The sequence below is a fragment of the Sturnira hondurensis genome, unplaced genomic scaffold (assembly GCF_014824575.4).
Source record: "Sturnira hondurensis isolate 20B ecotype Veracruz unplaced genomic scaffold, ASM1482457v3 Scaffold0022215, whole genome shotgun sequence".
In the NCBI taxonomy this organism is placed as follows: Eukaryota; Metazoa; Chordata; class Mammalia; order Chiroptera; family Phyllostomidae; genus Sturnira; species Sturnira hondurensis.
The window spans coordinates 2,416,645-2,443,317 of record NW_028094846.1 but is presented as its reverse complement, the minus strand read 5'-3'; the positions used below and the strand labels follow the sequence as shown (position 1 = coordinate 2,443,317).

At 53.1% G+C, this 26,673-nt stretch overlaps 1 protein-coding gene across 6 annotated transcripts in view; it reads right to left on the bottom strand.

The window, feature by feature from the left end:
* The window catches only part of POU2F1 (POU class 2 homeobox 1), a 107,468-nt gene that overhangs the window by 14,545 nt on the left and 66,250 nt on the right, over positions 1 to 26,673 (bottom strand). For 5 of the 6 annotated variants that reach the window (XM_037035304.1, XM_037035302.1, XM_037035303.1 and 2 more), the window contains exons 3-13: positions 21,476 to 21,576; positions 19,225 to 19,278; positions 17,393 to 17,512; positions 15,282 to 15,470; positions 13,815 to 13,941; positions 12,785 to 12,879; positions 8,010 to 8,183; positions 4,023 to 4,164; positions 2,448 to 2,593; positions 1,547 to 1,726; positions 136 to 241 (exon numbers count right to left, since the gene is read on the bottom strand). In XM_037035304.1, coding sequence (XP_036891199.1) covers positions 136 to 241; positions 1,547 to 1,726; positions 2,448 to 2,593; positions 4,023 to 4,164; positions 8,010 to 8,183; positions 12,785 to 12,879; positions 13,815 to 13,941; positions 15,282 to 15,470; positions 17,393 to 17,512; positions 19,225 to 19,278; positions 21,476 to 21,576 — 1,434 coding nt within the window. The remainder of the gene's footprint in view (positions 1 to 135; positions 242 to 1,546; positions 1,727 to 2,447; positions 2,594 to 4,022; positions 4,165 to 8,009; positions 8,184 to 12,784; positions 12,880 to 13,814; positions 13,942 to 15,281; positions 15,471 to 17,392; positions 17,513 to 19,224; positions 19,279 to 21,475; positions 21,577 to 26,673) is intronic. The other variant, XM_037035307.1, reaches the window with a different exon arrangement.

Here is a 26,673-nt window from a genome sequence, read left to right as displayed (position 1 = left end):
TTTCACATATAACTTGAAAAAAAGAAGCCCTTCAGAGCAGCACATCACTGTGTCACGGCAGAGTCTCACGGGCGCATCTCACGGCGCCTCCCACGGGCCACCACCTGCCTAAGCGCTGCAAAGCCAGCTGCGCACCTGGGACAGAGAGGCTGGTCACCGCGGCGCTGGTCAGAGGGAGGACGGGGTTTACAGCGAGGGTGGTGGTTGCGCTGCTGGTCACAAGGCTTGGTGGGGTCGCCACCTAGAGGTCAGAAATGAAAATGGACAAAAGCATTTAAAAAGGACAACAATTTTTAAAGTCCGTACTGTAAACTTACTTTGCCTATAAACACTTTTTAAAACTGGCAATACGTTGAGAGGTCGCTTCCCTGATGGCACACGGCTTTGCCCAGGTTTTAGGGAGAAATGATTTTAAAAACTCTCAATTTTAACACTGTTGACTTTGGTGTAACTTAAGTCAATAAGAAATACTACATTAATTGTCACCTTAACCTCAACAAGGAAACTATTCAACGAGACCAGTGAATCTCAGCTCCTTGTTTTGTTTCAGTTTTGACTTGGGGGCGGGAGCAAGACTGTCCTGTTTCTGTTTTTGATGAAATGATGATATGGAATGAATGTGAAACAAATGTTTAACTAGTGACAGTTTCTCTGTGAAGCAACAGGAAGTACTTCTACAGTGTTGTAAGAAACACTATCTTCACTCCAGTACAAACAAGTCCCAAACACACTGCACAGCCGGCGAGGCGACGCCTGCAACCCCGACCCCCAGCCATGGCCTCAGCTGCCCGGAGGCTGCAGCCCGCCCTCCGCCCGCCGTGGGCTTGCACTGCAGACCTGCGTCTGAACAGCCTCCCAGTGCAGAGCGACATGCAAACAAAATAAAGCCAGTGCCCAAGGAAGGGTCAGGGACGTACCCTCCGTCTCCCCACTGCTGGGGACTTGGTCCGACCTGTGGAGTCACCTTCCTGTCACCCTAAAGGTCAGAGGCGTCACACGGGGACACCCTGTGTCCCTTCAGTCTAGGAGGATGGCCCTAAGACCCTGCACAGTGAGGCTCTAAATGCAAGGCCCCGGGTCTGAGTGTGAAGACCCGAGGTGACCCCTGCGATACAAGTTCAGAGCTCCTTTTGAACAAAGGCCATCTGGGAACCGACCATCCCTTCGTCGTGGAGTGTAAGTTTAACACAGTGGGCTTCAGAAGGCAACCCGAATGAAGAGCCAGGAGTGGTTTTTCGGACAGCGGTGAGCAGCAGCGAACCTCTGCAACGAGAGTGACCTGGAGAGCTGCACTGGAGAAGAGGACGGTGCAGATGCCCGTGAAATGGGGAAGACCTGAAATCATTCCCTCTAAAAAGGGAAGACCCATGAGTTCTTGGTTTAACAGCACGAGGCTTCATAGCTTTGACAGTATCTAAAATATGAATGCACGCATGCTCCTTCGGCACGGAGAGACGCACCGCACATTCTGTGGTGGACTCTGTGGAGCGGACAGGCCACCTGTGAAACTGAAAATGAGCCCGCGCAGCCCCGTGCCCCCACGCACCAGTGAGGTCGGGCTGGGGAAAACCGCCTTGATGGGCGAGCTGCTGGTCCCGCTGCTGCTGGGCGGGTTGATCCGCTTCTCCTTCTGGCGGCGGTTACAAAACCACACGCGGATCACCTCCTTCTCCATGTTGAGCTGCTCGGCGATCATGGTGATCTCCTCCGAGGTAGGCTTTTGGTTCTGCAAAGGAAAGGCACCTTTGGGCTCCGCCCTTGAACTCCTGGGTCAGGCCCCTCCAATGAACGAACACATGTTTATTAGTCATTCCTGTTAACTTAGAATAAGTTATTCTTCAATGTCTGCATTGCTTCCTTTCAAGGACTATTGACCTTGACTAAAATTAACAGTCTCTATAGCCTGCTGTGTCGGCAGGAATCAGAGGGCTTCCTCAGGGCCTAATGCACGCGACCTCGGCTGGGCCACAGCTGGGCCTGTGGGTGTGACAGGAGGTGTCTCCCAGGAAGAGGGGCCACAGCCTAAGGACTCAGGGGCTGGCCAGTGACACACAGGTACTAAGGGGCAGACACCACAGACTTCTGACTCCGTGCTCCCTCCCCTGCACTCAAGCCTCTCAGGATCAGAGTCCAAGTTGTGCTGAAAGCTTTGATTGTACTCCCTACTACAAAAACAAGCCAAACATCTGCTGAATTTACCTGAGCAACAGCCTGACGTCGGAGGCCCTCGGGGCTCTGCGCTCGCCCGGGAGCCTCTGCACTCGCACTGCCTGTCCGAGGAGCCCCTGTGTGCCGGGCAGCGGCCATTTGTCCCTCGGAGGGCTCCGGCCACGTGAGCCTGCTCTCTCCTGAGCCCAGCACCCTCGTCCCCTCAGTGTGCCCTCTCCTCCAGCAGTCCCCACGCCACGCCGACAACCCCGGCACGTGAGAAGGGGACCCCCACTGACCTCCAGGAAGCTCTTCTCTAAGGCCACGCGAATGTTGGTCTCTATGCTGGTGCGCTTCTTCCTCCGGCGGTTCAAGCCCTCGATCCCCTGCCCTGGAGAACTCAGGGCACTAGGGCTGGAGAGAGCTGAATCGGACGAGAGGTTCTCTGTGAGGAAGCAGGAAGGCGGTCAGAGGGGCTGAGCACGCACACCTCACGCACGTAACACACCTACTAACACAACAACAAAGCTGACCCAGCCATTTCAAGCTGCAGGCAAGTGTGCAAAAGCTCTCACGACCTGCGAGAAAACACAGCTGGCCCCAGGCTCCCTCTGCTGCTCTGGCGGGCCCCCGCCAACACGCCCTCTGACCCCTGCTCTTGAGAAAGTGGGATGGACCCTTTCTGCTCCGCGACTCAGCTCAACCTCTGCAGAGTTCCGCTCTCCTGTTTTGGTTTTGCTTGCTTATTTATTATTTATTAGCTCCAGAGATCAAAGAAAGCTTGCTGGAAATTACCAAACATTTACTATTTATCTTGCCAATGACCTCTCATTTTATTAGTAAAATGTAGGGCATCAACTCTCTAAAAACCAACCAATGAAACACCTCTGAATCCATGAGAGCCGGAACACGGCTCTGTCACGTAGCAGCAGAGCAGCTCCAAGCCTCTCAGGGCGGGTCTGGGCGCCCTTCCGCTCCGTGGAGGCGGGGGGGGGGGGGGGGCAGGGCAGCACTCGTACCAGGGAGCTCGGTGAGGTCTCAGACTGGAGACTGTCTGGAGATGTCACGCGTGGACCCAGACTGTCCACGCACGGGGGCTGCAGCGGTGTCTTTTCCAAACACCCGGTTGTGTCTACAGCTAAATGACAGCCATCGTTGGGGTTTCCACGCTTCCTCACAGAGCTCACAGCCTATGACTCTGCACCTCAAACTCCAGATTTTCCAAAAGGAAACCTCAGCATAAAACACGCAAGTTAAAACCAGCCCTGGCAGGTGGGGCTCAGTGGACTGAGTGGCCTGGGAACCAAAGGGTTGCTGGTTCGATTCCTAGTCAGGTCACATGCCTGGGTTGTGGGTGCGGCCCCCGGTTGGGGGCACACAAGAGGCAACCACACATTGATATTTCCCTCTCTTCTTCCCTCCCTTCCCCTCTGTCTAAAAATAAATAAAATCTTTAAAAAAGAAACAAAAAAATGAGCTGCTCAACTTCTTATGCATGAAATATGAGGTCATTTTTAGTAAGAAGCAGAAATATTATCAAGAACACATTTATTATAATTCATTGAGGAAAAATCAATAAACTTGACTTTCAAGTTTATCTAAACACACAGGCCTTCTCTCCTCTTCGTTCCGCAATCCCCAACCCTGGCTCAAATGCGAGGACCACTCCAAGGCTGGGAACGGTTGGCGACTGTGCACTGCAATCACTGTCCACACAAACGGGCACTCTGATTTGTGGAGCGTCATTTACACAGACGCTCCCAAGACTGGCTGCTGCCAGATTCTGCAGAGCCAACAGGGCAACACAAAATATAAACCCCAATTACACAACAACCCCCTGAAAGATGCCCACAGACAGCGGGGCCATTTCTCACCTGCATCGTTGAGCCACTTCTCCAAGAGGGGCTTTAACTTGCACATGTTCTTAAAGCTGAGGTTCAAGGCTTCAAAGCGCGAGATGGTGGTCTGGCTGAAGTCATTCCCGTACAGTTTGCCCATAGCGAGCCCAACGTCACCCTGTACAGGAACACAGAGCGGGGGGGGGGGGTGGACGGAGACGGACGTGGAAGGAGAGAGTCGGCTCACTGACACTGAGGCGTTCCCTCTGCAGTGCCCTTCCAGATGGAGACCCCCCACTGACCCCTCTGTGAGCTCCCACAGGGACACCCATCCCTGAGCAGGTCACTGTAGCCAGGGAGGACGTTAGGCCCCGATCCTAATGACAGTCAAAATCTCCCTCTCTCCACGTTGAATCTCTTTTTGCCACCTCGTGCGACAGTCAAGATGACCAAATATCTGTGCTAAGTCTCAGAAGATGGTGCTGATATTCTAACGAGCCCCTTACTGGTGTGACCAACGTGACTGCAGTAATCCGCAGGTAAATTCAGTCCACCTGCCGCACCTGCAGGGTTAACAGACGAACCGCCTACAGAACTTCAGATGTTTCTGCACTAACCAAACTTCCCATGAATCACTTTAAAATCTAAAGATGATGCCTAGTTCTTTTTTTCCCCCTGTAAAGTATTTCTGGGAGCATTGAAAAAAAATCTATTTCCACCCTTAGTTTGGATTTCAAAGTTGGTTACAAAAAACAGGTATTCTAAAAGACTACTTTTATAACTGTTATGGAGATAGAAATTCACAGTAGAGAAGTTTGACCCACTTAGTGAAACCTTCATGGGCATGGAAACTCAGTCACCTCACAGCACCGGAACAATGGTTCCCTGAATATATTACAAAGATGCCTTTCTCCATAAGCCTGCAACCTTTGAATGTACACAGCGCTTTTCTCCCAGCTGAGTCTCCCTTGTTAAGGCTGGAAGAGGCCACATCTCAACAGTTATTTTTTGTGCAGGTAACAGAAGCTCCCGGAGTTTAAATGATTCACCCTCTCGCTGCCACTAGGTTCGTGACGGGTCTGGAGGTGCCGCCTCTGGTCCAGAGCAGGGCAGCACTAATCCCACCATGGGACAACCCACGCCGAGCTACCACCAGCTCCCACTGCGACGGGCCGTCCCGGGCCCCCCAGCTCCCCTGGGAGCCACCGTTTGGACACTACACTGTTTAGTAGCCGCTGCGCTCGGTGGTGGTCAGGGAAGGGAAGGACACTTTAACTCCACTTCCTCACTGGGAAGCAACGCGGACAGAGGGTTTAACAGAAACGGTGGAACCGAAGGGCGAAATGCGGCACTGAGAACACCAGACCTTCCCTGATCCACAGCCTGGGCCTTCCCGTAGGGCAGCCACCGGCCACAGGTGGCTATTCGATGTCCAGTGACTCAGCCCAAGTTAAGAAAGTCCCTGTGGACAGTGGCTGTCCTGTGCCTGACAGACCCACGTGACAGGCCACTCCCGCCCCCACTAGTACAACGGCGCCGGTCACTGGCGGCTGCCAGCGCACTGTCTCGGCCAGGGGCGGAGGCCCAGGGATCTCCGTCCAGTTACAAAGAAGCTGCCAGGGCAGTGGGCAGCAGGCGTGACCGTGACACCGCCCTCCGGGCTGATGCTCATCTGCGTGGAGTCTGGGCACAGCCGTGGCCAGCGAGTGCGCGCAGGGTGCCCACTCTGCATCAGACTCCAGACCACGCTCGTGTCCCACAGATGGTCATGTCTTGGTCACTCTGTCTACGTTGGAGCCTTCCAGAAAGTAGGCGCCAGCCAGACCATACAGCTCTCTGAACGTCAGGCTGTTCTAGCACTCGAGATGGCCAGGACGGTTCTGACGCTGCAGCGCGGCTCCACAGTTCACTAAAAGTTTTTTTCACAAACATCCGTAATGTCTCTCTATGAAAAGTGACAATAGTGACGAGCAAACAACTGAAAGACCTGTTCAAAAATCACATCATAGTGAGAATAGACAAAGCCTTAAGCTGGTGGCCATGCCGTCAACTAATTAAGCACAACTATAGTGACAAATGACCACAACCTGAACAAGATTTACAGCCCAGTCTCACTCCACATTCAAATTACTGAGTCAAAGCAGCAGGGAGGGGGTGCGGCTCCTCGCCGGGGCGCCCCCCTCACAGCAGCCGCGTGCGAAGCGGCCGGCCCATACATAATCGGCACTGCATCGCACGCCTTGGTGTGTTTTAAAAAGCAAATGCAAAAGGGAAGGAAGATCAGGGCTGGGAAATGAAGAGGGGTCCCATGGGCGACAGCGTTGCCTTGGGGCCTCCTGGGCAGGAGACGGCGCCCACAGTGACCCTTCTGTAGCCAGCGAGGCGGTCAGAAAGCACCCAGCAACCTGGGTGTTTACCCAGAGAAGAGGGACTTCTGTGTTTCACCTAGTAACACGCATACTGCATGTGAATAACATGAATACAAAGCTGGCTTTGACACCCATGACTGGGCACCAGACTCCAAGGCGAATTCCCCGTGCTGCACCTGTGGCTGGTGCTTCCGTCCACTTGCTCAGCACTAGTGAAACAGCCACAGCCGTGGCAAAGTCATCTTGGAAGTGTGGACAGTAATGCCAAGTCACAGGAGAAAACCATAAAGCAGAACACCAGACCACAGGGACGCTCTTCCACGAGAGAGACAGATGGACAGACACAACATTGGCGATATGCTGGGTCAGGCGCCACAGAAAGGCAAACCACCATCTGGGAAAACGAGGAAGATTTTTAAAAGCCTTAACACCCTGGGCACATCGCTTCGGCAACAGTCTCCTAGGGAACACGCGGGCATGCTGTGCTAATAGCTTCAAGTCCAAGCACTGAGAACCTCGCCAACCGGACACTTAACTGAAGCTCATTAACGAGCACCGACCCAGCTTGCTGCGTCTTCGCGTTCGTTTTAAGAATGGGCCAGATCGTTAGACATTTCAATCTTTCTCAGCTGTCGTTTGTTTCTTCACAGCTGAAATGCCTCACAAATACATAACTGCATTCTATGTAAAATTATATCTATTTTAAAAATCATTTTATGTTCCTAATACGTAATTAATTTCTTTGAGCAAAACAAACTACCCAAGAAACAGAAGCAGTAAAGAGTCTGCTCCCAGCAACACCCAGAGCACATCCGGGAGGCAGCGCCGGCGCGCGGTCCCCCCAGCGGGTGCGCCTCACTGCACCTGCAGCGGCGCGGGGGAAGTGGGGCGGACGGAGTCCGGGGGCGGCCGAGGTCTCCGGCAGTGACCGCGCTCGGGTTTCCCAATCCCACAAAACACCAGGTCTGATCTACACGTCAGTCACTTTGTCGACTGACCTTCTTCTATCACCTCACGGAGACACTCAGTTTACTTCTTTCCCTGCTTCAGAAGGATTCTTTGTGACGGGCTCACCGACGAGCAGTGAAGTCGGTGGCAGCACGTTGCACACTGAGACTCCCGCTTACACCGCTCCACGAACTCTGCCGCGGAAGCCCTCTGCGACACGAACGAGGCTAACCTGGGTTTTGATCTGGACTTTTCACCTCCAGATTCTCATGTCGGCAAGGAGTGTCAGTCTGGGCTCACTGTGTGCATGGGTCTGTCTGTGTGTGCGTGCGTCTCCCCGCGCCCTCCGCTCCCCAAAGCAGCGGTAAGCACGTCTCTCGACCCGTCAGCTCCTAGCAAGACCCTGCCACCTGGGGCCTCTCCACCTCACACCCAGAGCAGTGAGGTGCGGAAACAGGCCTCCTTCCGGGGACAAAAACCCTAGGCAGAGGCACATCAGTGCCCAGTGGAACCTTTTAAACTCGCATGTACTGGCTGGTGCGGGGCCATTTCAGGGCCTGCGTTCTGAGAGGTTTGAACAGAAACCACAGATCCACAGCCACGTAGGCCCACTGGTCTGTTCTCACGCACGCAGGAGAAATTCACATCCTGACAGACATGTGAGGCCGAGCAGGGAAACCTTGAGTTGCGAGTGGGCTCATCCTACCTGAGTGAATCCCAGTTTGATTCGTCTTTGTTTGAAGGTCTTGGCAAACTGCTCAAGCTCCTCAAGGTCACTGGGCTCCTCCAAGCTGGGAGTGTCGATGCGCTTTGGTGTTGCCTGGCTCTGTGGAAGTGTCTGAATCGGAGTCGCGGCTATTGTGCGTGTCGGGGTTGCTGGCTGTTCGGGAGGGAGCAGGGGTCAGAACAGACACAAAGAAAGGGGTTTAGGTTGCAGCTGGACATGCAGCAAGGACCCAGCCGAAGGCAACAGCGGCAGCAGGGGAGGCCACTGAAGACCCTGTAACACAGGGAAGCCCAATGTCACGTTCATCGAGGAAAGCAGAGGGTGCAATTATGTCCACTATACTCACAGGTAAGGTTAAACTGCAGGTAATACATAAGGAACTCAACTACCTAAAAAGGAAACCCAGTATATTCGGGTTTTCAAATGGTCTGAATACATGTACTTTATGCCTTTTAATAGATTCGTCGTCATTTTTTGGTTTGCAAACAGGCACTCAGTCCACTGAGCCACACCAGCTAGGGCTTCGTTGTCATTTTTTTAAAAAAGATTTGATTTATTTTTAGAGAGAGGAAGGAGGGAAGAAAGAGAAGGACAGAACCATCCATGTGCGGTTGCCTCTCGCTCGTCCCCTGCTGGGGACCTGGCCCACAACCCAGGCATGTGCCCTGACTGGGAATCAAACTGGCAACCCTTTGGTTCGCAGGCTGAGTCCACTGAACCACACCAGCCAGGGCTCAGTCTCAGTAACTACTTCCGAAGGCCGACGGAGGTAATGCTATCATAATTTACTGGACAATTCCTTCACTGCTAGACGCTGTTTGTCTTCTCTAACACCAGCATCACCACAAAGAGCCATGCTGTGTGTGCGGCTCCTTCTGCACCTCTGGGCTTCGTTCTCCAAGACACAGTCATCGCACACTTCCTGCAGCCGATGAGTGCAGAGCAGACAGGTCACACCTTCTGGCCCCCCGCGCTCACCTCGAGCAGCTTTCCAAACAGCTGCCATTCGGGGGAACGGTCTCCACCGTCACCCTCATTCCTACTCCTCTTCTCACACAGTCACAATTTTCCCAAGTGTGAGTTTTTATCTGTATCTCCTTTGAAGTGACTCAGCTTTACAGCTGAACCCATTTATACATTAATGATATTCTCATTTTCATTCTTCAAGAGCTCGTCAAATGTTAATTCTGTGTTTTATCGATGCAAATTTCTCCAATCTGCTTTTCCCTTTTACTTTTCAACGTATGTAAGTTTTAAATTATCAAAACAGAAAAGGCAAAATTTTATCCTTTCTAACATCTGTTGTTTCAAATCTGGGAAAACTTTCATTTATTTCTAACTGGGATAAAATTTCTTCTAAATATTTAACTGTTGGAATCCATTTAAAGCTTATCCGGAAATGTGAAACGTCCTTACTGAGCAAACACAAGCCCTGAGCAGATGCCCTGCTGAGTGTCACTGGTGTCAGCCTCTACGGCCCCGCTGACCTTTCCCAGGCACCATCGCCAGGGGAGCGAGCGAGTGACTGTGGGCCAGGGGCACATCCCAAGTCTGGGCTGTTTCCTCCTGCAGGTTAGATGAGTCACACACCCTCTGCTTGGCCCTCAGGAGTACGTGCCCTCTCCAGCTGAGCTAACCGGCCTGAAAAACCACAAGGCGGGGTTCCACAGGCCTGCAGGGGGGTCAGCCCCATCCCCCCGCTTCGGCATGCAACACCAGTAATGTTAACCCGGCTGTCTTGAAGGGGCCCCAAGGAGCAAGCACTGCATCAGACACCCGTGCAGCTGTACACCTCCTGGTCAGACTGTTACTTCATTTCTAGGCGTGAGGACTGGAGTAAAAAAGGACTAAAAACTGCTCGGGTCCGTTCAGGTGGCGTGGTTACAGACACGGTAGCCCAGCTCCAGAAGCCCAAGGCCAGGCTGGCCCAGATGGCAGACACCAGAGTGGAGTTTAAGGGTGGGGCACGATGTACCCAACTGCCACCGTGTGCAGAGCACACAGGCCGGGGGAGGAAGTTGCTCGTGTGGGCTCTTCTCAAAACTCCAGCCTTTTTATGCTCAGGACATCCACAGCGACACACACAATGGCAGCTGGAATTCAGGAGACTCCCATCCCCCCCAAACTCCCAGTGCCCGTCCGCCCCGACCTGAGCCCCAGCCCGGTGACCCTGACAGGCCCTGACCTATGAACTGTCATACAGTGGGCAGTCCTTTATGTTTGGCTTCTTTCTCTCACATAACGCTTCTGAAACCCACCCACGGTGGCAAGTGCAACAACACACATTTCTTGCTACTGCTGTGCATCACACGGGTAGGCCAAACGCTGTGTTATCTGTCCGCCTGCTGATGGGCACTTTGGTTGTCTCCACTTTGGAGTGACCACGAAGAAAACTGCTACAAACATTTATATACAAGATCTGATGGACACAGATGATTTCATTCCCAGGAGAACTGCTGGGTCAGAAGATACATTGATATTTAACTTGATAAGAAACTGGCAAGCTGCCCTAGTGGGTGTGGCTCAGTGGATTGAACTCCAGCCTGTGAACCCAGAGAGTTGTCAGTTCGATTCCCAGTCAGGGCACACGCCTGGGTTGCAGGCCAGGTCCCCAGTAGGGGGCGCGTGAGAGGCAACTACACACTGACGTTTCTCTCCCTCCTTTCCCTTCTCTCTAAAAATTAATTTCAAAAAAAAGAAAGAAGCCAACCAACCACCCCGCTTTCCAAGGCAACCGTACCATTTTGCAAGGCCCTGGCCGTCTGCGCCCTTCAGCTGCTTTGCCTCCCTGCCGCCCTTGCCAGCGTCCCGTCTCTCCCACTCCGCCCGTCCTGACGGCCGTCTGTGTGGTGACATCTGCACCCCTTGACGACTGATGCCTGGGGCGCCTTTCCCATTGCTTACCAGGCATTCATCCACCTCCTTGGGTGATGGACCTTCAAACATTTTTATACCCCCTTTTTAAAGTACCATGTTATCCTATTACTGAGCGGGATGAGCTCATTGTATGTTCCAGAAATGAGTGTTTTAGCAGATGTAAGTTTTAAGAGTATATTCTTCCATCCTGTAGCTTTTTATTCTTTTAACAAAATTTTTGCTTTTTGCAAAATTAAATTTATCAGTATTCTTCTCTGACAGTCAGTGCTTTCTGAGCCCCACATAAGAAGTTACCACTGTACCCCAGGACACAAACGCCCCCCCTAAGTTCTCTTTCAGAAGTCCATGCCTTCTGCCCACTTCATGCCAATCTCTGCTCCGGGAGGAGCAGCGCAGGGCTCTTGCCTGCACCGAAGGGCGGCCGACAGTCGCGGCACCGTGTGTTGGGAAGACTTTGCTTTTCCCACTGAGACTGTGGCGGCTGTGTGGACAGTCGGTCGGCCACAGACGCGCGGGCCCCTGGGCCTTCGCTCTGCTGTCTCTGCCCACATCTCGGTGTCACACAGTCTTCCTCACTGGTGTTCACAACAAACAGTTCTTTGTGCCAGGCGGTCCTTCCACCCTCGTACTTCTCAAAGCTGCCTGGCTAGTCTGCGCAGAGACTTTTGTACAGACGTCAGAAACGGGGCGCCCGCTCCTGGCGGGAGAGTTGGCTGGGCGCTGACCGGAGCTGACCGAGCACATCCATTAACCTGGGTCTCCTTTCATTTCGCTGAACATCTTGTAGTTTTCAATGTAAAGGTCTTACAGATATTTGTTAAGTTTATGCCTAGGTACTACAAATACTTTTTTTATTTCAGCTTCCAAATGACCTGGAGAGCACACAGATTTTTCTGCACGTCAACTTCATACCCCACGTACTTACTAAAGTCATGTGACTCCAGCAGCCTGTGTGTGCCTTCCCTAGCATTTCCTACAAGGGCAACCGTGTAGGCCACCAACCAAGCACTTGCTCCTTCTTTCCTGTCTGCGCCCTATACTCCCTTTCCTGGTCTTGCTTGAACTGCTGGGACCCTCAGGACGAGGGTGGGTGGGCATGCGCACTCTTCACAATGCGGGGTTTTTGGTAGGTGCCTTTTACCAGATTAAAAAAGTCCCCTTCTGTTCCAAGTATGCAAGCGCTCTTATCCTCAATAGATGTTGAGCTATGTAGAGCCTGGTGATGTGTTAGGAAGAAGTGGACACTTCCATGACTACAGACAGAGTCAGAGCCAGAGGGGCTCCAGGGCCACCAGTTCAGAGCGCCACCTAATGGACAGGTGCAGAAGTGCAGACCCAGAAGTGAACCAGGCTGTCACGGCTACAGGAGGAGCACACCTGGTCTAGCGTTCTGCCCCGAGGGGCCCAGGCTGGTGCTTTCATGTGGCTACACTTTGGTAGAAGTGAGCTAAAGCAACACCGGAACATCGAGAGGAAAGACAACACAGGGGGCAGAGCTTCTCTGCAGCTTCTGAGAAAGGGCTGAGGACGGCGCTGGCCTTCCCGCTGCCTCCGGGTCAAGGGGCAGTCTCTAGGGCAACGTGGGGGCGGGGGTCAAACAGCCAGAACTCAGTACGCACTTGCCACCAACACTGTCGTTCTTTACAAACCCATAAAAAAACAGGGACTTCTTGAAGATTTTCAAAGACTACATCAATTCGGTGGCGTTGCTTTACAAGCTGAGAAGCCCAGCTTTGATTTTTTTACCAGGTTTTGAATACCAGGATTATTTTAATTAGGATGTTCTGGGGTTTGTAAGTGTGTGTTTGATTGAACAAAGTCTGAAAGTCCCTTAAAACCACAGGACAAGAGGAAGCAGCGCCTGGGAGGAGGCTGACCTGGGAGGTGAGCGCGATGCTGGGCTGCGACTGCAGGAGGTTGGCTTGGCTTTGCTGAGGTAGTTGCGTTAAAAGGTTTTGCGCTTGCAGGAGACCTGTTGAAACACAACACGTTACGCTAGGAACATCAAGCACTACTCTGAACACATGATTAAAAAAAAAAAAGAATAAGATAGTGAAATGGAAATTTCCAGTGGCCCTCCTGATAGTCTTATTGGCCTTAAAACTCTCAATATCTTACTTGCCTGACTGCAGTTCAACCTCGTTAATATGACCTAGGCAGCAAGACACGAGGTGCTGCACTGAGATTGCCGGGTCCCCAGTGTGACCTGCACAGCCTGTCTCTCTGCTTTGGGGAGGAACAGAGGACTGTGAAGAGGACTCTAGACTCTCTCCAGGAGCTGGGTCTCTCACCCAGAGGCCATCACAAACGGCCAGAGAGCTGTCTGGTTCTCGAGGGGTGGGCCCCCCGTGGGCAGAGCAGGCGGGCACTCATGCAGCAGAAGGCTCTGGCGTGAGCCATCGAGAAAGAAGGCTACAAAGCAGTCGACAAGGAATCGGGGAGAAGCACTCGTGTCTCTTGGATGAAGCCTGGCCACCCTGACACCCTCTTCACTGACTCCACTAACTAGCTTCACAGACACGAGTGAACCTCATCGCTGACCAACCTTCGGTTTTTATAATTCGCAAAATGCACACAATTTCTAATGTAAGGCCTTCTCCTGGTCAAACCAAGTGGCTGCTGGAAGCGTCCCCGCCCCATGCTCAGTCCCCCGAACGCGTGCCCTGGAGATCTGCCTGAGGACCAGGAGCAGTCGCTCCAGGAAACGGCTGAGCGATTTTACTCAGACTTGTAGCCAAACCCTCGGTTTCTCCTTGGTGATTAAAGAGACGAATGGCTGTGAGGGACCGCCTTCAATATTGCGGCACAGTGACTAAGCACGTTTTTAACAGGAATACCGAGTGGAAGGTCAGTCAAGTCCAGCGGCAAGGCCGCTCCCCTGGCGCGGCGGGCCGGGCGTGGGCTCACCCTGCTGGCCCTGGGGCGTCTGGGAGATGATGAACTGTGCGGGCTGCAGGTTGGTGGTCGGGTGCACCAGCACGAACTGCTGCAGGTTGAGGTTCTGCTGCTGGAGCTGCTGGAGCTGCTGCAAGTCCTGCAACGTGAGCGTCAGAGCGGGAGTTGGAGACGCAGGGAGGCGAGCTCGCCCGGCCAGGCTCCAGGGCGCTGTCCCACCCCCACACGTGCAGACCCGCGCCGCTGTGCTGCAGCCCACACAGTGGCCAGACCCTTGGGCCCTGGAGGGCTGTTTTTGTCGGCATGCGGTGTGCCGTGACTTACTCCGAGCCTGATTTCCAACAGTTATTTAAAGCTCCCACAGAATAAATGGTTAGACTTGTGTGTTTTGATGCATAGAGACCAAGATGGGTTTTAACAATCAGGTGAGAAAAGAATGTTGAGTTTTTAAATAGTTGACCAATTTTCCTCTGAAGTAAAAACTGAGAGTGCTCTCTGAATTTGCATAAAGAAATTTAAAAATCTATCATGATTTATTAATTCAGTACCAGCCTATTGAACTGAACTGAGAAATCACTGTAAAATTTTAAGTTATCCATACAAAAATCTGATCCATAACCTGTCAGTACCCCCCTACATGGGCCTAGGATTTAAAACTGTCAACGACCGTCCACTTACTTATCTTGCTAAACAGCGTCAGCACAGGGTCTCCCAGCGCACCCCCGGGGATGAGAGAAGCGGCCAGAGGAAGATGCCACCTTGACAGATCCTGTCTGTAACAGTCCCTGAGGCTGGCCCGACACCCACTCCTCACTCCCCTAGTCCGCTGCTTCTTTCTGACATCACACTGACGCCCATGTGGGGGGAACACAACAGTCTGGCAGCAGGCTCATAACAGCGCCCGTGGGTGTTACGACGTGACTGCTCACTCTCTTTTCCTGTCCTTGAGGTGAAGGGTCGAGTTCGCCTTCCTCCCTGCTTGTACTGCCTGTGCCTCTTAAAAATTTTTATTATCTCTCGCTGCTTTGCCCTAAACTGTGGAAAATGAAAGCAAACTACATCCCAACGCAGGTCTGCGCCCAGCTCACCCCTTGGCCGAGGGGATGACTCGCCAGGGCTCACGTGGTGGCTGCCTTCCCTGGGGCACACGAGAGCCCCCAAGACTGCCATAATGGGCTAACTAAAACCACCACGGCAACTCCCTGCTTCTGAAATACGCTAGCCAATTATTCAAAAATCATCACTTAATATGAACAGTTGTTCAAACACTCACGTGTTCGTAACCTCACAACTCAAATAAGCCAACAAATGCGTCATTTTTAGGTCAGTGGCGGGGAAGACCCCCACTCGCCTCCCTATCTGGAGTTCCCCAGCCTGTAAGGGCCCAAGCGGTGTTTAGAGAGCAGGTCTACGTGTCCCAGAAGCGAGCTGCCTCCCTGGGCCCCACCGCCTGCCCAGCCACCAGGGCTCCCCACTCACCTGTGCAATCTGTATGGGCTGGGACAGGGGGATCTGCGTCATGGGCGTGGCGGCGGAGGCGGAGATGGTGGCCCCCGCGGCGCCGTGCTGCTGGCTGGCGGAGTGCTGCTGCACGGCAGCCGCCAGCAGCTGGGCCTGGGCCTGGGCCTGCTGCAGCAGCAGCTGTTGCTGGGCCGGCGTCAGAGCGAGCTGGGCAAGACCAGGACAAACGGTTGGAGGGGACTGCGGAGAGGGGCCCCGGAAGCAAGCCCATGGCTCTCAAGTAGGGAACTCGAGAGCCCGACACCTTAGCCACCAACCTCACACGACATGCCTGAGGCTGAAGTGGTCGGCAGAGATGGAGCGACCACTACTAGCAGGGCGCTTACAGGGAAATGGGGGACCTCACTTTGGACTTAGTCACTCAGGCTTGTCCAGCGCCCTAGGTTCAGGCAAAGAAAGTAATGAACTAGTAGGCAAGAAGAGAAAAAGAATCACCATGGACAGGATGTGAAAAGAAAGTGACACCCAACAGAACAGCAGGTGATGAGTCAGATGAATGAGAACCATGGGAAGGACAGATAAGGCCCAGCTGGTCCCCTCGAGGACTCATGCCACCTCCCCGCGTGCCCGTTACGTCTGAAGAAGTGACTGAAGGACATGCGCTCCGCTGGTTCCCTCCCCATGCCTCCCGAGGCTCCCTCCTCAACACAGTCTTTCTGCTCCTGAAAGCAGTGGGTCTCTGCGACTTCACCTCCCCTTTCCACACATTATCTCTGAGAAACAGGTGGTGACAGCCACTCTCTCCATATGCAAATGAGTCCTCCTAATGTCCAGGTTTAATAGAGGCTCCAGCCACATAAACCTGGAATCCCAAGTGTCTCTCACACTATCACAGACACTCGTCACCCAGAGCCAAACTCCGGCAGTGACACAGGAAACACATTCAGAGCAGATTTAGACGGGCTCTCCTACTGCCCCTCACTTCAAGCACACGTCCAGTGATTGGCACGCTCTCCCTCCCTCTCGGAGAGGTGCGCTGCCCCAGCGAGAGGGAGCGAGCGCCGGCACTCAGGGGCTCCCCTCCTCCCATGGGGCCCTGCACCCCTGTGCCTTTGAGACAGAGTCAGAATCAAGCTATTCAAAACTCACCACCTCCCGGTATGTCCACAGAGATTTTACACAATATACAAACATGTGCTAATCTCTGCTAACGGGATTCCGTACACGATTTTTGAATAATACTTAAAAGAGCCTCCCACTGCCAAACGAAAATGAAGACTACAAAAAAATGTGTGGGTTGATGTGAAAAATGTGTGGGTTGTGTAATAAATAACTCTACCTGGCCACTCCCCAAACCCCTCCCCCAAAGATAACTTATTAGAGGAATTTTCAGCACTGGAAAAACATTTAAATGGTGTCTTAGAATAAAGACAGATGAAAAGTTCAAAGCTCAAGACGGACATAAGCCGACACAGGGCCAGTAGAATAAATGGCACCCACTGAGCGTTGCTGAGTGTTCGCGCGGAGGACCGTCCTGAGTCTGACTCGCCACCGCCCCCACTCTGCGCAACGATGCTGCGGCCAGGGCACCACGAACGCCTCCACCGACTGAGTGCCCAGGCTCAGGGAGATGCTCATGGGCCCAGACAGCAGAGTGCAGAGCCAGAATGTGAGGGGAGAGGTTTCGCTTTAGAGCATCACACAGTAACTTAAAACATTTTCCTTTTGCGGGCTCTAATCTGGTCTTAAACGTCTGCTCCACAGTGATGTCGTAACTCAAACCGACAGCTACGATCCCATCCAGCAAGGAGTCTCAACCATAGGGCAGCGACTTCCCTGCGTGACAAAGCCACAGTTGAAACACGGGCTTAAAAAAGCCCTTTGTTTCCCCTGAGCATCTGCACTTGTAAGAAGACACCCTGAAAGGACTGCAGCAAGGCGAATGAAAATGAAAGAAAACCCCCTTTTTAGAGCTGCCTGCAGCGCAGGAAGTTCCTGGAAGCTGTGCGCATGCCGGGCGCAGCCGGGACTGCGTGCCTCCTGCTACAGGAGAGCTCCTGCCAGACTCCGGCCAGGGACCGTCCGGCCAGACAGGGGGAGGCCAGCACAGTGCTCTCAGGGACACTTACCCCAGTGATCTGCCCTCCGGCCAGCATGAGCTGGGTCTGGGGGAGGGCCGCCGGCACTGACGGCTGCGGGGAGGGCTGGCTGGGCTGCTGGGCATCTCCCGTCTCCTCGCTGGCTTTAGACTGAGGGGGAGAGTGAAGAGATCCCAGAGGGTTCACTCAAAGAAGTGTGCTCAGTACCCCACGGTTCAAGAATTACCTAACACGTGAACTTATCCAGTTATGAGTTTTCAGCTTTGCTCTTTTCCTTTCTTATAAATCCTCACAGTTTCCTAATTTTACACACTAAGTTTTTAGATTTTTTTTTGTTCCACTGCCAGCAAAACTTCAATTATAATGTTTAAGAACAGAAAATAATTTGTCCTCCACAAAGCACGGGAACAAAGCACAGGTCCTCCACACCCTCCGCTCTGGAAAAGGGGCGGCGAGAGCTCATCTCCAACCCTCTGTGCACCAGCCCCTGGGGCCCAGACTCTGGACCGCATTGGCCAGGGAGCCTGGGACTTGCCACCCCCTCCTTGAGGGACAGGACCGCTGGGCCCCAGAAACTCCGCCTCCACTAGTGAAACAGCCACGACTCTGCCGCCACTGTCAGGTAACGCACAGGCATAGAGGGTGACCGCTGCGGGCAGGAGGGAGGACTCACTCCTGGAAGGCCACCCAGAGAAAGTTTCTTGGTAATTAGCGCTGGTTATGTGGAGCACTGAAATTCTGCACAGATCTGCATACTTCCCACCACCTGTTTGGGGACTGCAGCAGGCTCATTAACATAGAGCTCTGATTAATTCTGCCAGTCGGTGAGAGATAATCACAGAGCAGGACTGTAAACACTCGGCACTGGAGACACAGCCTGTTTGCCAACATCCCTCTATGGGATGAAAGGTTACCATGGCAACCAAGGCAATTTTCCGCCTCCTCTCCCTCAGAAAGGAAGGTCACATTATCCCCTTTCCTTTTCCCTCCTTGTTCCCATGTGTTACTAGGCCCGTATCCACTGGGTTTCATGGAATGCTCCGCCCAAGGTCTTTAGTCATTAGCAACTCTGAAATCAATCTTCCAGAATACTGGTTTTCCCTCTTGACTGTTAGTTACCTAAACACACAAATGAAAGGAAGCAGCAGGTCCACTGAAATATTAAGGAGTCCATGCCTAATACTCGAACTTGGCATGCTTTTCCACATGGCTCATAGAAGCGATGGAGTCAGATTTGTTTTGTTTTAAACTTGTGCCTGTCTGAAGCCACGCTCTCTACTGATGTGTCTATGAACAGGTTTCATTACAAGCCTGAGAGCGGGCACGTCTTAGAGCAGGGAGGAGCCCCCCGGAGCTGCGAACTTTGCCGCTACGTGCAGGTAAGAACGTGTGAGTCTGGGTGGTGAAGTGATTAGCAAAGGCCACGCAGCTGACACCGAGGGGGATTCCAGCCTGGGGCCCGGCCCTCAGCCCTGGCTGCCCCTCCACACCACAGAGCGTCCTGAAACACGAGGATGATGATGAAAAAGACACCTAGAAACAGAGGGCATCGATGACATACTTGGCCCTGTGTTTAGGGATGTGCTACAGCTGTGTGACTTAGAAACACGGGTCCTGGACTTATGTATGAAACTTTGAAAATAGACTTTTCTTGGTCACCTTCGGTCATTCACAGGGGCATAATGTAAAACTCATCTTCATTAATAGCAGTGATTATCATTATTTGGATCTTCATGAGAATCAATAGTAAAAAAGGTAACACTCCTAAGGACTTCCCATTACAAAATTATTGCACACTTATTACATAAAATTTGAAAAATACAGGGAGAACGGAAGACTTGCACCCCACCCCGCACACTCACCTGCACATTTAAAGACTGGGCAGCGGCCTGTAAACCCGTGCCAGCGAGCTGGACCTGCAAGGAAGCACCGGGGAGTTAGGGGCTGGCACGTCGGCACCACCACTGGAGTCGTCATCAGCAAGGACCGCAAGAGCCTTAGTAAGTGTGTCGCTGACCCTTGGGTCTATTCTCTGGGGTTAGAACTGTGCAGATGAGTACGTCTGTCCCCCCCCCCCAGGGGAAAGCGCTGCCCCCACTGCGTTTGGAGGGGTGTCCCGCACAGCTCAGCTGGCTGTGCCCGGGTGCCGCGCATGTGTCAGGCGTGCTTTGTGCTGCTTGTTCCCAGACACGGAGACACTAACAACTCAACTCATCTCCCACACTGTGTGAAAACACACAGAAGCACAAGCTACTCACATACATTATTTTTATCACTATAAACTACCAGAATCATCTGCTCATTCCGATTCGAAACTCTACAGGCACACGATGCCCAAGGAGAAACCTCTCCTGCACACACCCGCACAGTCAAGTCCTGAAGGCGTCTGTAGTCACAGAACTCAGAACTGCTGGCTGCGGAGAGGACTCCGTCCCACAAGCCACACAGGAGAGTTGGTCACATTTAAAGCAGGCATCGCACCACTCAGAAAGTCCAACCACTGTCACATTAAAGTAAGAACCACCACTTGACGCCAGGACAGTGAGAGCTGATCTGTCACCGACAGCGCAGCTCAACGAACGACATGATGTCCACACAACTGCGGCGACCTCTCCAGAGGTGCTCATCCGTGACCACGGGGCAGTGACTTTACCCAGAAGACGAGTGGCCACAAAGCCCCCAGTGACAACACACGCAGCACTGGTGTGACACGCCAGGAAGAGTGTGACGTCACTCTTCGGTCTTCCCGTCCTGAGTATCTCGGTGATGAAGCACCAGACCAACGCCAACTGAGTCGCACCATAGGGTAGCCGGTCTGCGCTCCCAGACCCGCTGACACCCTGCAGGCACAGAAGGGCTGGGCCGGCGACGACTCAGCCCTGGGCAAGGTGAGCAGCGGCAGCAGCGGGAGGGCCCAGAGTCCACAGTGGGTCCCGAGAGCCGCCAGGACACGGACTCGGGGGAGGGCCTCGGGCTACCCTGAGGCCGACTCTGGGTGACTGGAAAACCGCAGTGTGGTCAGCAGGAGGACACGCGCCCCTTCGGGACCTTCACAGCACCAGCATCTCCTGACGCTGAACACCGGTGTGGGCGAGGGCCTCAGCGCGGAGCAACGCTAACAAGCTGCTGCGTCCTTTATTTAAAGCCGATCGCCCCCAAACCAACTCAAAGATAAGAGCACAGGCAGGCGGTTAGCCGCGGGGCAGGGGTCAAGGGTGGTGAAAGGCGATGACTAGACTTGATGTGTGATCCCCCAGCCTGAGGACGCGGAAGTACAACGCTGTACCAATTTCGCCTCAGTACCCTACAGTCCTATTAGTAGATAAGAACCCTCAAAAAATGAAACCCCAAACAAAAAAATCCCAAGATTGGTACAGAACGCATCTCAGACACGGGGCGACCATGGAGGGCGACCAGATGGGGGACGAGTCTGCGGCCCGAAGCTCAGTGGCCAGCCCTGGGCAGAGGGAAGGCCTCAGCGCAGTCGCGAAGGAGGCACAGTCTCTGACTCTCTGACCCGAGACGCGGGCCACACCTGGCGCCTGGCGGTCGCGTCTATTCCATGGTTGGTGCCGCTCCCCAGCCTGTCCCTGTCTCTCACGGCACGGGCAGCTTTGAAGAGTGCAGACCAGCTGATTCACAGAAGGCCCCCGACTTGAGTTGGTCTGAGTCTGTCCCCATGGCCAAATCGAGCTCTGTGTCTCTGTCAGGAGAACACAGAGGGCGTGTGACACCAGCCTGTCAGGCCACAGTGCAGCAGACTTGGTCACCTGACCGGGGGGTTCAGGCCTGTCCACTGTAAGGGCAGCTGGAGCCCCCTGAGGATGCCGGCGGAGCCACGGACACACACACACGGACGCACACACACACAGACTGCAGCCCTGCTGGCCACACGCGCCGCTCACAGCAAGGAGCCATGTGTCCCTAGGCAGCTGTGGGTGCGATCACCGTGCGGCCACCGCACCGCAGGACTGTGAACGTGCCGTTCAGAAAGGCGCCGTGCGAAGTGAGGAGCGCCAGGCACAGTCACCTCAACCCCACCCCACCCCCGGGAGCCCGGCCCCACGCCCCTCCTCTGCACCCCCGCCCACCCGGGCAGGACAGCCTGCCTACCTGGTGGAGGTGTCCGAAGAAAGCCTGGGCCTGGGCTGTGGAGATCGCGCCTCCGACGGGCACCGGCTGCTTCTGGAAGTCCAGACCGTTTGTTTGTGTGCCTAGGACGCAAGCAGAGGAGCCCACAGTGCTCAGGTGTGCACTTTGTACAAGCCAAATTCTAACATCCCTGAGGAAGAGGAATGCAGGGAGAGGGCCCCTCCTCCGGACGGCAGACACGGGCCCCGGGGGAGAGGGGCAGGAAAGGGACAGAAATGTAAGTGATGGGTCACAACCCAGACAGGGTCGAGAGCTCAGACGTGGACGCGGCGCGTGGGACAGGGGTCAGACGTGAGAGAGCTCTTGCCCACGGCTGAAGGGAACAGCAGAGACGGGGCTCCCAGTGGGTGCCGGTTGTCCCTGGTGTCACCCCTCTCGGTGTGTGGGCAGAGGAACTCGGGGCACTCTGACAAGACAGACTTACTCTTCACTGCATTGATAAATGACAACCTGAGGCAAAAGCAACCATTTACGTGACAGTCACAAGAGTTTCACCAGTCCCTTCAATCCCAAAGTACAGATCAATGCCTGTAACAACCAGCAAGGGCTCTGCGGTGGCTACACTGTTATAAATGACGTGAGACTAGGACGAACTTATGGGGAAACATACCACCCCAAATATTTTCTCAGGCATGCAACACAGGATTTTTAAATGACCACATCCAGCCATTAACCAGAAATGACCAAAATGTTCCTACTGAATAAAGTGTAACAGGCTACAGGAGCCGGCAAGAATCACCAAGACACACTCCTGGGCCCTGCCCTTCCACCTCCCGCTGCCGGGACGGCCTGTCGTCTTGTCCTCGCCCTCTACGTGCGTGTACACAGCACAACAGTGAGGAGGGCGCAAGGCAGAATCATAAGCAGTTTTTCTAAAAGGTGGAACTTGTGCCATTATTCATCCTAATTTCTAGCAAATGTCTCACTTTTCCTTGAGATAATTAGAAGAGGGGTGTGTGTGTGTGTGTGTTTCACCTCCTTAAAATTTCACAGTGATTGTTCTTTCAGGGTTTTCTCCCTGAAGTTTCTGTGAGCAGGAAGCTGCAGAACTACCCAGACACACGCAGCTGAGACAGCGCCTGCTGTGTCAGGCAGTGACAAACAAGTATGGGATAAAACCTAAAGTGATAAGGGTCACTGCAGAAGCCACATACTAAAGAAGTGCCACCCTCTTAAAGTCACGCACTGTGCCATTTGCTCTCATCTCTACCTCTATGCAGGAAATCACAACTGAGGCTGTGGTTTTAAGCAGCGTTATTTATAGTTGCTAAGATCTGGAAGCAGCCCAAGTGTCCATCACTAGATGAGTGGATAAAACAACTAGGGACTTTTACACAGTGGAATACTACTCAGCCAGAAAAAAGAAGGAACTCTTACCCTTTGTGACAGCATGGATGAACCTGGAGAACATTATGCTAAGTGAAATAAACCAGCCAGAGAAAGACAAATCCCGTATGATTTCACTCACCTGTGGAACCTAATGAACAAACTGAACTAACAAGCCAACCAGAGACCGTCTCAGAGATGGAGAGCAGGCGGACGGCGTGGGGAGGGGGTCAGGGGGGAGGGACGGAGCAGAAAGGAGAAGGGCTCATGGACCCACATGGACACCAGGCTGGTGACTGCCGGAAGGAGGGGGTGTAAGGGGACTGAATGGTAATGGAAAAATATAAAAATAAGTTAGTTAAAAAATAAAATCAAAAAACAAAACAAACAAGACTGTGCAGCATTAGAGAAAGTATTCAAGGCACGTTAACGAGATGGAGAAGGGCAAGGAAGGCATGGTCTGGGAAAGCAGAGACCAGCACGCTGCCGACTGCGGGCACCTCCTAGGACCATGTGCCGCGCGATCACAGAGACCAGAGAAAGTCTACGTGCCGGTTCCACTTTCATATTCCCACAGAATGGTAACCTGCCCCTTACAGATCACAAAGCACTCAGTAACACAAGGCCGACAGAGGTCTGCCCAATGCCAGCGGGGCCGCCGAGGGAAAGAGGCGTGAGATGCAAAGACAGGTCTTTCAGGAGGCGACGAGGCTCCATCAGGAGGTGAGGGACGGCAGAAAGCAGATGTGACACAGAAGTCAGTCTCATAAAACAGAGACTCAACTGGGCTAGAAGGAGAGAAGGGAAAGGAACACGCACACATGACTTGAGTGTGAGGACCATGGGGGAGACAGGGATGTTGGGAGCCAAGCCCAAACATGTGCCTAGAGAACATGGGAACACCCACCTAAAAAGCCAGGGCAACTGACAGGTTGGGGGAGAAGGTAAGTGATGCAAGGTTAGTGTCACAGAGAGCTCAGAAGCCCCGACAACCATGGCAGGAAAGCCACCCCGAAGGTGCTCACAAGGGCAGGACCAGAGCTATAGCCGCCATGAACGCATCACTAGGACGGTATCACTAGGTGAACCTCAGAGATCTCGTATCCGGCCTCCTGACCTCATCGGTGAAGAGACAGATTCAGGGATCTTAAGTGTGTTGCTCAGGACGTCACGGCTAGGTGATGGAAGGGCTGAGACACGCAGTGGGTTCCCTGACTCTGTCTAGTCCCTCCCTGAGAAGCGACAGTTAAAATCAGGGGAGCAGAAATGGCTGTCGAGTAAGACTGGACGCAGAGACGAGGAGGGGGAAGAGGCCAGGGGCACGCAACAGCACTGGGAGGCGCCACGTCGGGGACAAGCCTGGAGCCCAGCTCACCCAGGAGCCGAGCACGGGCCACAGGAGGGGAGGTCCAGCGCTGTCCGACGGAGGAGAAGGGAAGCCGAGGGAGAAGCTCCCCCAGAGAGACTAGAGGAAGGCGACAAAGAGTGCAATTAAGGCTGAAAACAGTGGAAGAGCCACATAGCCCATGCTGAGTGGACAAAAGCAGGTTTCTGGGTGTGCGTAAGCGAAACAGAGTTTGTGCTTGTGTGACTGTTTATTAGTTATTGTATTTATCTGTACTGCAGCTGTAACCCCACGTCTGCCCACCCCTGTGACAGGAACGCCAGGCTGGCTCTTTCTGAAGCACCACATAACCCACGAAGCTCTGTTAGGATGAGACAGTCAGAGAGAGAGGAGCGAGTACACGCTGCAGGCCGACAGGACGGCAGCATGGGCAGACGCCGCAGACGCCGCAGACGCCGGGAGGAGCGCGGCTGCGGACCAACGCATTCACGCCCGTGACACAGAAACCGGGATGCGGACGACTCCAGAAGAAAGATGTACCAAGACTGATCCAAGAAGAAACAGATAATCCAAAGAGGCTCACAGCATTTGAAGACATTAAATTAGTGAATAAAAATACCCACCCGCCAAATAAAAAGCCTAGACGATTTTCCTCTGTTTGCTTCCAAAAATCTAAGGAAAAACAAATCCAATCTTAGAGTTGGAGGAGGAGGAAATACTCCCCAAATCATTTTATGAGGCCAGCAAAACCTTAGGAGGTTACTGAAATCGGACAAAGGCAAGTATAAAAAAGAAAAAAACCCAGCCTGGCTGGTGTGGCTCAGTGGATTGAGCTCAGCTGCAAACCAAGGGGTCGCCAATTTGATTCCCAGTCAGGGCACATGCCTGGGTTGTGAGCCAGGTCCCCAGTGGGGGGCACGTGAGAGGCAGCTTCACATTGATGTTTCTGTCCCTCTCTTTCTCCTTCTCTTCCCCTCTGTCTAAAAACGAATAAAATCTTAAAAAAGAAAAGAAAAAAACAGACAAATCAGTTTTACTCATAAATATATATATATAAATAGGCTAAATAATAATAATAACAAACATAATGTAGTGAGATAAAACTATGAATAAGATGGACTTATTTTAGGAATGCAAGGCCAGTACGGAGTTAAAAGGCACCAATCGACACGATTCACCACATTCAGCGAAGGAAGGAAATCGCCCTCGTCGTCTCCGAGGAAGGCCCTCGGACAAAATCCAATGCCAACTCACGAGGGACTTTCTAGACAAGGAGAAGGAAGACACTCCCTCCCTGCGCCAGGCGGGCCGGGCGCCACCTGGAGGGCCAAGGACAGAGGAGCAAAGCGAAACAGGCGACAACACACACAGGCTGGAAGGAGGAACCAGAGCTGCCCCCTCAGAGGACCTGCCTATGCGTGCATGCAGACGGCCCTACGGAACCAGATGTCTGTTGTTAGAATAAGAAAGTGGAACAGGCTGCAGCACACAAACTCTATGAAACTACCAAACCACAGCAAGTTCTAGGAGCCAAAAGTAGTAACATTTTACTTAAAAATAGTAAAGGCATAAATAAATGCTCATTTATTAGACGACTCCACATTGTAAAGATACACGTTCTCCCCAAACTGACAGATGGATCCAAAGCCACGTCACGTCAGATGTTATTTCACGTCAGTAAGCTCTGTTCCTTCTCCAGCCCCTCCTCCTTCCCAGGGTGGAAGGCATGGGAGTGACAGGCTGATGTGAACAGACAGATACCAGGGCCATGGGCCCAGATGTTCTTCGGGGCAAGATCTGAGAAAACCAGATTTTTACTAACTTTATTCTCACCTGTAGGAAAATGAGTGACCTGTGACCTGCCAGCTGTGGTGACCACGTCTTTTTCAAATCACTTACACATGTCACATAAAGGAAATACTTCGAGGACTAAGGAAAGAAGAAAGAAAGTCCTTAGTCTAGAACTTTAACATCATATAAACAACTGTGTTGGCAAAAGAACTTCCACCGAACACTTACTGTGCGCTGCCCCTCACCTAGTCAAACCCCGCCCCCTGGCTTCGCCTCGAAGATGTGAGCCAGTTATGTGGTGGCAGCTGCCCACCTGCTTCGGAAACACAAGCAAGCCCCTGAAAAGCTGCAGTGAAACTCCTAACCCTCTGATTTTTCCCGGTGCTAGGGTCCCTAGCTTAAACCACGACCCTCTGCCACAACCCTGCCTGCGCCGCTCACGTGCCCACTGCTGCCCTTGCGGCCCTCCAGCCCCCACGCACACTTCCCGGGCACCCCAACGGCCTCCGTCCCCAACGCTGTCTGGAGTGCGTGTGTCCTCCTGCCTGGAAACATGCTTATCGGCATGCATTATCTGCATCTATCTTTACCCCCCCCTTAAAGAGCGAAGGCCTCTTCTACCCCACGCCCCCTGGTCACCCAGTGCCCTGCAATGCACAGTTGGGCCTCCCTGGGGGCTTTCACCCACCTTTCTTCA